This window comes from Rhinopithecus bieti, unplaced genomic scaffold (assembly GCF_001698545.2).
Source record: "Rhinopithecus bieti isolate Rb0 unplaced genomic scaffold, ASM169854v2 scaffold_12928, whole genome shotgun sequence".
In the NCBI taxonomy this organism is placed as follows: Eukaryota; Metazoa; Chordata; class Mammalia; order Primates; family Cercopithecidae; genus Rhinopithecus; species Rhinopithecus bieti.
In genome coordinates this window covers 1244587-1253193 of record NW_016807614.1, presented here as the reverse complement: position 1 = coordinate 1253193, position 8607 = coordinate 1244587, and the positions used below count along the sequence as shown (strand labels likewise).

The 8607-nt window shown below is 42.5% G+C and overlaps 1 protein-coding gene across 5 annotated transcripts in view; it reads left to right on the top strand.

Annotated features, from left to right (window-relative positions):
• The first annotated feature begins 739 nt into the window (after positions 1-739).
• The window catches only part of MAP3K3 (mitogen-activated protein kinase kinase kinase 3), a 63514-nt gene continuing 55646 nt past the window's right edge, over positions 740-8607 (top strand). For 2 of the 5 annotated variants that reach the window (XM_017882905.1, XM_017882906.1), the window contains exons 1-2: positions 740-858; positions 2752-2844. In XM_017882905.1, coding sequence (XP_017738394.1) covers positions 763-858; positions 2752-2844 — 189 coding nt within the window. In that variant the 5' untranslated portion in view covers positions 740-762. Of the gene's footprint in view, positions 859-2751; positions 2845-4778; positions 5054-8607 lie in introns of those variants that run through there. The other 3 variants (XM_017882907.1, XM_017882908.1, XM_017882909.1) reach the window with 2 other exon arrangements.

The following is an 8607-nucleotide window of genomic DNA, read 5'->3' as shown; positions in this document are numbered from 1 at the left end:
AATGTGCTCTCCTCTTTATGATGCTTTAAGAATAAGTCTGGGACTGACACTGTGCCATAATCCGCTCTCTATGGATTTATCTTTTCATTCAATACCATATTACATTGTACTGTGTTGTTCTTCACTTCAACTTTTCATCTATTTTTCCTGGTTAAGTTTCTTTGGCACTGGACAAACTGCTCTGTTTGAGCATGTCCCTTCCCTGCAATTAATTGGTAAATATTGCTGCAGGAAATCTGATTGGAGGGCTATTAAGAAACCATTAAAGGTCAGGCATGGTGGCTCACACCTGTAATCTTAGCACTTTGGGAGGCCGAGACAAGAGGATCACTGAAGTCCAGGAGTTGGAGACCAGCCTGGGCAACATGGGGAGACCCCGTCTCTACAAAAAATTAAAAAATTATCCAGGCATTATGGCCCATGCCTGTGTTCCCAGCTACTCGGGAGGCTGATATGGGAAGGTTGCTTAAGCCCCAGAGTTCGAGGCTGCAGTGAGCTGTGATCACGCCACTGCACTCCAGCTTAAGTGACAGAGCAAGACCTTGTCTCAAAGAAAAAAAAATCCATTAAAATTCAAATTGCCATAGTCTGACCTTTTGGGCTGCATCTGATTATAGTTACAGGGTCTGTCATTTTACCTGGGCAGAACTCCCTGAGTATTAGTCATATAGTTTGTGAAAGAACTTTGCTAGTCTGTATTTAAGTATCTTAGTCCATGTGTTCTCTTTCATTGCAGACGAACAGGAGGCATTGAACTCAATCATGAACGATCTGGTGGCCCTCCAGATGAACCGACGTCACCGGATGCCTGGATATGAGACCATGAAGAACAAAGACACAGGTCACTCAAATAGGCAGGTGTGTGTGACCCTGGCAGAGCTAAATGAGATTTGTTGGGGAGGGGTTTTCAAATGGGAAATATATGAAAAGCCAAGGAGACTACATTACCAGGGTTGAATGCTTTTGACCCCTTCCTTTCACAGTCTGTTAAATGGGAAGTAATACATACCAACCAGGTATGGTTAAATGGTAAGTAATATTGGGAGGCGGAGGCAGGCAGATCACCTGAGGTCAGGAGTTTGAGACCAGCCTGGCCAACATAGTGAAACCCCATCTCTACTAAAAATACAAAATTAGCCAGGTGTGGTGGTGCATGCCTGTAGTCCCAGCTAATCAGAAGGCTGAGACAGGAGAATTGCTTGAACCTGGGAGGCAAAGGCTGCAGCGAGCCGAGATGGCGCCACTGCACTCCAGCCTGGGCAAGAGAGCAAAACTCTGTCTCAAAAAAAAAAAAAAAAAGCCATGCAGTTATGGATCTGTGATTTGGAATCTTAAAGCCTTCTGTAAGCATTTCATCTGTTATGGGGACAGTATTCATATACGTTTTTCCCCTTTAGTGATATTTGGCAAATATTTAATTCAGATTCATGATCCCTAAGTCAGAAGGTTTTTAGCTACCTTACAGTATATAATCAGGAAAAACTAATTAATTTGGTATTAGCTTATGGTTATAATTAAGAAGGTAAATTTATTAATTAAAATGTCACATAGTATGTTCTAAAGGAAATAATGAGTGATTTTGTTATTACTGTTTACAGTTGTTTTACTTTATTAACCCAGGTAGTTGATAGTGCCTGTTTTATTGAGAGTTGTATGCTTCCTTAGGAAAACGTTGCCTATTTTTCTTAACATTTAAACTTGTGTGTCATTGAGAATCTTCTTCTCACCTGTAGTGCCACTTACCTGTTTCCTGGGTACTTTGGCCTGCAGAGAGGAGTGAATGATGGGGAGCTTTCCTTCCTAGTCGGTATCCAATGCTACGTCAGCTATATTGGGCATGTTTGATGAAAATTTGTCTATGGCATTCTCCCTTGTGGTTCTGTTTATCAGCTAACCTCTTTTCTTCTCGTTTGCATCTTGTTTACCAATTCTTCAGAATTGGTTCCTAGAGATAGTATAAGGCCCTAGAACTATTCCTGTCTGTGGTCTGCTAGATAGAGCCTTCCAGAGTATTTCCTGCCTTTAGGAATCCTAGGGACCCCAAGGGAAGAGGAGTCCTTTTGTTTCATGTTAAAACAGAAGGATTAGTTTAAAAAGCTGCTTTTGTTGTTGTTACCTTACAGTACTGGAGGTATATAAACAGATAAGGGCCCATTCTTACACTGTTTTCAGATGTTATTCTGTCTGACTGTGTGAGTTCTCCCTTGCTATAACTCATTTGTATTCAAAGCCACTTTTGGAAGGAGCATTTTACCAGAAGTGAGTCCCCTCCCCCATGCTTGAGCCTAATGACCTCACTTTCCTTCCTGTCTTCCTATGTAGAGTGTGCTTGCTAACATTGCTCCAGTTAGCTGATCTTTCTCCACACTGGACTATTGGCATGAGTATCAGTTAGTGGGTAAAAAGGGGAAGCTTTCTTGAATTGGAAGGCCCAAAAGGACCAGGCTGGGAAAAGGAGGGGTGGAATGGTCACTGATAGTTCCTTGAAGGAGGATTCCTTTTTAGGACTCCTGCTTAGAGCCTAAAAGCCGTGATGAGGGAAGTCTTGATGTTTTGCTGTGCCTGCTGCTGCACTGTTAGAGTGAAGTCAGTGGTTATGAAGGCAGAAGACTGTAAAAAGTATTGACTATTTTTTAGGAAGTAATCTTAACGAGGTACTAGATCTTTGGATCCATGATTTACTTCAATGTTGTCAAACTTATGTTGCACGAAGGAAACAAATTATTAACCTCAGTGTTTTTGTTTTTAAAGAAAAAACACAACAACAGCAGCTCAGCCCTTCTGAACAGCCCCACAGTAACAACAAGCTCATGTGCAGGGGCCAGTGAGAAAAAGAAATTTTTGGTAAGGATCCACATTACCTGTTAAAGCCAAAATGTACTTTTAAATCTGCTACTCATGCTGCAACAGCGGAATTCACTTCCCGAACAAGTTGTTTGTAAAAAGCGTTGGTTACCCGTGACCTGTGTTCAGTGCTTCTAGTCACCATTTCTCACAACAGTATTATTAATAAGCAGCCTCTATCAGTGCTGTCCAATAAACTTTCTGTGATGACAGACATGTTTTATATCTGTGCTATCCAATGTGGTATTGTAGCCACTAGCCACATGTGTCTGTTGAGTAACTAAGGAACTAAATTTTAAATTTTATATAATTTTAATTAATTTAGACAGCCACATGTGACTGGTGGCTATTGTATTGGACAGCACAACTTTAGGTACTATGTAAGGGACTGTTGATTTATTGGGCAAGAAATTATGTATATGCTTGGAGATGTGTAGAGATTCATTGGTATGTTCATTCCTTACATACGTCATGAGTTTCTATACATTGTGATAAGCTAATAATGGGAATCCTATCTAAGATTCTGTTTTAGGAAGAATGTGAAGATGTGGAACTAGTATGGCTGTTTAGAAATTGAAGCTCAAAGTTTTATGTTAATATGGGCAAAAGGGGAAATAAAATGCTAAGATAGCTTTTCCTCTTAATGAAGTCAAGGTTATAGAATGGCCTGTCCTGGGAAGCGTAGCAGATGTTTCACTTCTGATCAAGAAGGATATTCTTCAGCAAAATTCTGAAAGCAGAAAAAGCCAAAGTCTCAGCAAATCCATCTCTAGGAAAGACGGGATAAGAGGCAGTGCGGGGAAGATGTGGGGGAGAGGTATTTATAGCCTAATATAATGAAAGGAGCCTGGTGATATTATTATTTAACATAGGACTTTATAATTCACAGAGTTACACATTTATTATTATTATTGTAGTTTTTGTTAGCCTTGCCTGAGATAGAATGAAACAGTTTTCTTCATTACCAGTTCTTCTACCAGAAAGTCCATGCTTAGGAAGAGAGAGGAATGAAAGATGAAAACCTAATTTAAATGGTGAAGAGTTGCCAAATTTGGTTAAGAAATGTCTAATTGGATTACAGATTCAAATTGCAGAATCCTAGTTGAAAGAAAGTAAGCATTTTGGCTAGCTGAAAAGGTTGTTTATTCAAGGGTGGAATGGTGCTGGCAGAGGCTAACAGCCTTTCACTATGAGAATGGCAGTGCTGGCTACAAGACAGAGTTGAGACTGGCACAGCTTCATGGGGCTCAAGCTTGGCCCAGCAAGGAAAGCCAGAGGAGTTGTGGGTTCATTAACAGGATTATTTGGGGGCTGAGGCCTGGAAGAACTGAAAAATCTAATTTAATATCTCTGCTTGGCAAGACTTGAGACATCCCATTCCCTAAGTAAACAAGCTTGGTAAGTAATTGAAAAAGAGAATGGATTTGAGAACAAATAGGCAGCTATGGAAGTAATGGGCAATGAGCTATTAACTATTTTCTAGGAGGTAGATTCTGTATTCTCTGTATTCTAGGAGTACAGAGAATACTGTACACTAGGAGCATTCTCTGTATTCTCCCTTTTGTATATTGGGTCTCTGGAAGCCTACAGCATGGTTAGAGCTGACTGAATATTCTTAGATGTGTGGCACATCCTACGTGTGGCTGGGTCCTATGGATAGTTTTGCAGGCCATGATGTGCAGTGTCCCTTTAGCAGTCATTAATGCACAGTGCATTATCAATGGGTGTTAGTTCTCTATGGGTCTGACAACTTAGTATAGTGAAAAGAGTGCTGGCCTATGACTGAACATGCTGGAGAAGAGCTTGTCTGGCCACAGGGACACAGCCGTGCAGATCCAGCATGTGTCTCCCATGCGCCAAGTGGAGCCCCCAGCCAAGAAGGCAGCCACACTAGCAGAGGGTGACAAGGACAATGACATTGACCTGTTTGGCAGCGACAATGAGGAGGAAGACAAGGAGGCAGTCCGGCTGTGGGAGAAGTGGCTGCGGTGGTATGTGGAGAAGAAGGCCAGGAAGCCTGCGTTGGTGGCCAAGTCTTCCATCCTGCTGGACGTCAAGCCTTGGGACAATGAGACCAACATAGCCCAACTGGAGGCCTGTATGCGCTTCATCCAGCTGGACAGGCTGATCTGGGGGGGCCTCCAAGCTGGTGCCCATGGGCTTTGGTATCCGGAAGCTGCAGATTCAATGTGTGGTGGAGGATGACAAGGTAGGGACAAACTTTCTGGAAGAGGAGATTACCAAGTTTGAGAGCATGTGTAGAGTGTCGACATTGCAGCTTTCAACAAGATCTGAAGCCTTAGTGTGTGTCTGTGTGTGTCTGTGTGTGTTTGTGTGTGTGTGTGCGCGCGCGCACACGTGCAAGTGCGTGAGGCCCTGCCACGATTAAAAACAGACCAACCAAAAAAAAGAATGCTGGCCTAGGAGTCATAGAGTTGTTACTCATGTATGAACGCAGGGTTTTATAATTTATAGAGTGCTTTCAACAACAGTTAACAACAACACTATAAGCATGTGTATAAGGTTTACACAGCTTTTACACAAAGGTATTGAGTAGAGGCAGGAAGTAAATCCCAAGTCTTTTGATTCCTAGTCACAGTAATTTTACCATGTGTAAGTCATATAACCTTTCTGAAGTGAGTTTTTCCATCTGAAATATAGACTTAATACTCACTGTGTCTACCTCTTAAGATTGTTGTAAGATCATAGACAGAATGTGAAATATTTTGTACATTGTAAAACAAATGTACAAATGTAAAGTTGTAGTGGTTATGTCACTTCTTATGTTTTGGCACTGCAGGTATGAGCTTTGGGGAAAGCTTCTAACTAGAACTATCCATAGTGTTGTGAAACTGAAAGGATTAAGGTTTTTCTATCTTTATAGGATTATCATTACTGTTTATTTGATGATCTTTGCAAATTTCTGAAGCTAGCCTAATTTCTGAAAATCCCAGTGGAGGAAGAAATGGAATCCTTATTTCCGTGGATTCCTGTTTCCCTTGAATCTTATCAAAACGGTAGGTAGATACTTGAATAGAGGCTGGGTTCTGGATCTAACCCTCCAGATGTTCATGAGTGGGTGCTTTAGAACAGAAAAGCTGCTTTCTTCATGATAGGTACAAGCAGGGCAGGGCCTTGGCTGTCATTTCTAGAGGAAGAGAATTCTAGGAGCTGTTCCCCCAGCGGGGTCAGTGATTGAGCAGACTGTCTTTTGCTTTCAGTGTGAAAGACCTGGCTTTTCAACACCTCCCTTCTCTTTCAAGGGTTGTTGATAAGATGGGCTGGCTAGTTTGAAAATAAGATATAAAGCAACACACAAGCCTGGCATTATAGTTGCTTTATAATCATCTCTTCCACTGATCTCCTACAACTTTCCTGAGTCATGCTTAAAAATAAAATTTTAATTTTTGTTCTATATTTTTTTCCTTTCATTCACTTACTCTCTTTGGCAAAATAAGGACTGCAATTCTAGAAATGTGGGGAGGCATTAAAGGTATGTAGCAAATGCAGGGAGAGTACAGATCAGTACAGAATCAGAGCGAGGATAAGAATGATGGCTAACTGAGGCCTTTTTCAGGTCAAATTATTTCATAAACCTTTGGTTAATAAATCCTGATTTTTCTGGATTCTTGAAAGCTTTTTGGGCTACATGTTCACCTGTTGAGTCCAGACTGTGAAAAGGTCATTTCTGCTTTAGTGTTCTTGTCAGTTATTCCTATTGTTCCTGCTGAGTTCCTGAATCTGTAGCTCAGCCCGGCGGTCTGCACTGTCTCTCTCCTGAGCGTGATTCTCACTACTGTTCTCACTGGATTGCCTGTGGTGGGCAGGGGACATGAAGCTGCTTAGACCTGAATTTCTGTACTAGAACTTTTTTTTCTCAGTAGCTGACACCCTCCATTCAGTTTAACGTGTACTTATGGTCAGGCTTCTCAGACACACAAAAGAAATGTATGTCGGCTGGGAGTATTGGCTCATGCCTGTAACCCCAGCACTTTGGGAGGCCAAGGTGGGCGGATCTCCTGGCCTGGCCAACATGGTGAAAACCCTGTCTCTACAAAAAGACAAAAATTAGCTGGGCATGATGGCGGGTGCCTGTAATCCCAGCTACTTGGGAGGCTCAGGCGGGAGAATCGCTTGTACTTGGAAGGCGGAGGTTGTAGTGAGCCGAGATCGCGCCACTGCTCTCCAGCCTGGGCGACAGAGCAAGACCCCATCTCAAAAAAAAAAAAAAGAAAAAAGGTATGTCATATTCCCTGTACCCTAGGAATCATGCAGTCTTACTGGGAAGTGAGGACTACATGAAAAAAGAAATAAAGTACGATATAACTGCCTCACTGTGTGGTACAGAGAGTAAGCGCTATAGAAGGCCAGGAAAGTGAAAGATGAGCTTGGGCCAAAAGAGCTATGGAGTCATTTCAGGTGGAAAGGCACTTCAACTAGGCTGTGAAGGAAGTATAAACAGTTAGGTGGAACGGAGGAAGGGTGGCACTCCAAGTCAGGAAACAGAATGATTAAAGACCTTGGGGAAGAAGCAAACATGACATGTATCAGGAAACAAGGTGAGCATTGATCTGGCTTGAAGGGGGGGTTCCTGTGGGGAACAAACTGTGAGATGTTCAGGTAAACTGAGTGAACCTAAATCCCAGAGGGCTTTGAGTGATATCAGAGAATTTAGACTTTATTCCATAGATAATGGGTATCACTGATTACCTTATGAACAAAGAGGGAACATGGTGAAAAAGGTGATTTAGATGTTTGGAACTGTAGAGGAACGCAGAGTGGGTTAGAAATGGGGAGCTGAAATGTATAAAAGTGGCTTTAGGACTCGGATCAAGGGGAAGGGGTCTTATTGAAGGTGGTATCAGTGAGAATGGGAAACAGAGTCTTATACCGGAGGCCTTTGAGAGGAGAACTGGAATTTGCTCCCTGGCTGTGAGGGGGAAAAGGAAGGAAAGAATCAAGCATTACTCAGAGGTGTGAGCCTGTGTAGCCAGGAGCACAGCAGTACCAATGTTAGAAATAGTGACACTGAGCCAGGCATGGTGACATGCACCTGTAGTCCCAGCTACTTGGGAGGCTGAGGCAGGAGGATCGCTTGAGCCCAGGAGCTCAAATCTGTAGCACACAATGATTGTGCCTGTGAATAGCTACTGCCCTCTAGCCTGGACAACATAACGAGCCTCCATCTCTGAAAAGAAAGTCATAGTTGAGAAGGGAGACTAGTTGAGGAGTGTAGTTGATGTAGATACATATGGCTAGATTAAGTTTGAGATTACAGTGGGAAAAAACCTCAAGAGTGTGTGAGGTATATGTATATGTGTATGTTGATTTTTGCAGGTCCATAATCTGTTATCTGCAGTTCTGAGATCCAAACATTACTACAAACTAAATGGGCATTTTTAGTTTCTGGTTTCTATTTATTATTGTTGTTGTTGTTGTTGTTGTTGTTGTTGTTATTATTATTATTATTATTATTATTATTATTATTTGAGACGGAGTCTGGCTCTGTCGCCCAGACTGGAGTGCAGTGGCTGGAGCTCAGCTTACTGCAAGCTCCGCCTCCCGGGTTTACGCCATTCTCCTGCCTCAGCCTCCCGAGTAGCTGGGACTACAGGCGCCCGCCACCTCGCCCAGCTAGTTTTTTGTATTTTTTAGTAGAGACGGGGTTTCACCATGTTAGCCAGGATGGTCTCGATCTCCTGACCTCGTGATCCACCCGTCTCGGCCTCCCAAAGTGCTGGGATTACAGGCTTGAGCCACCGC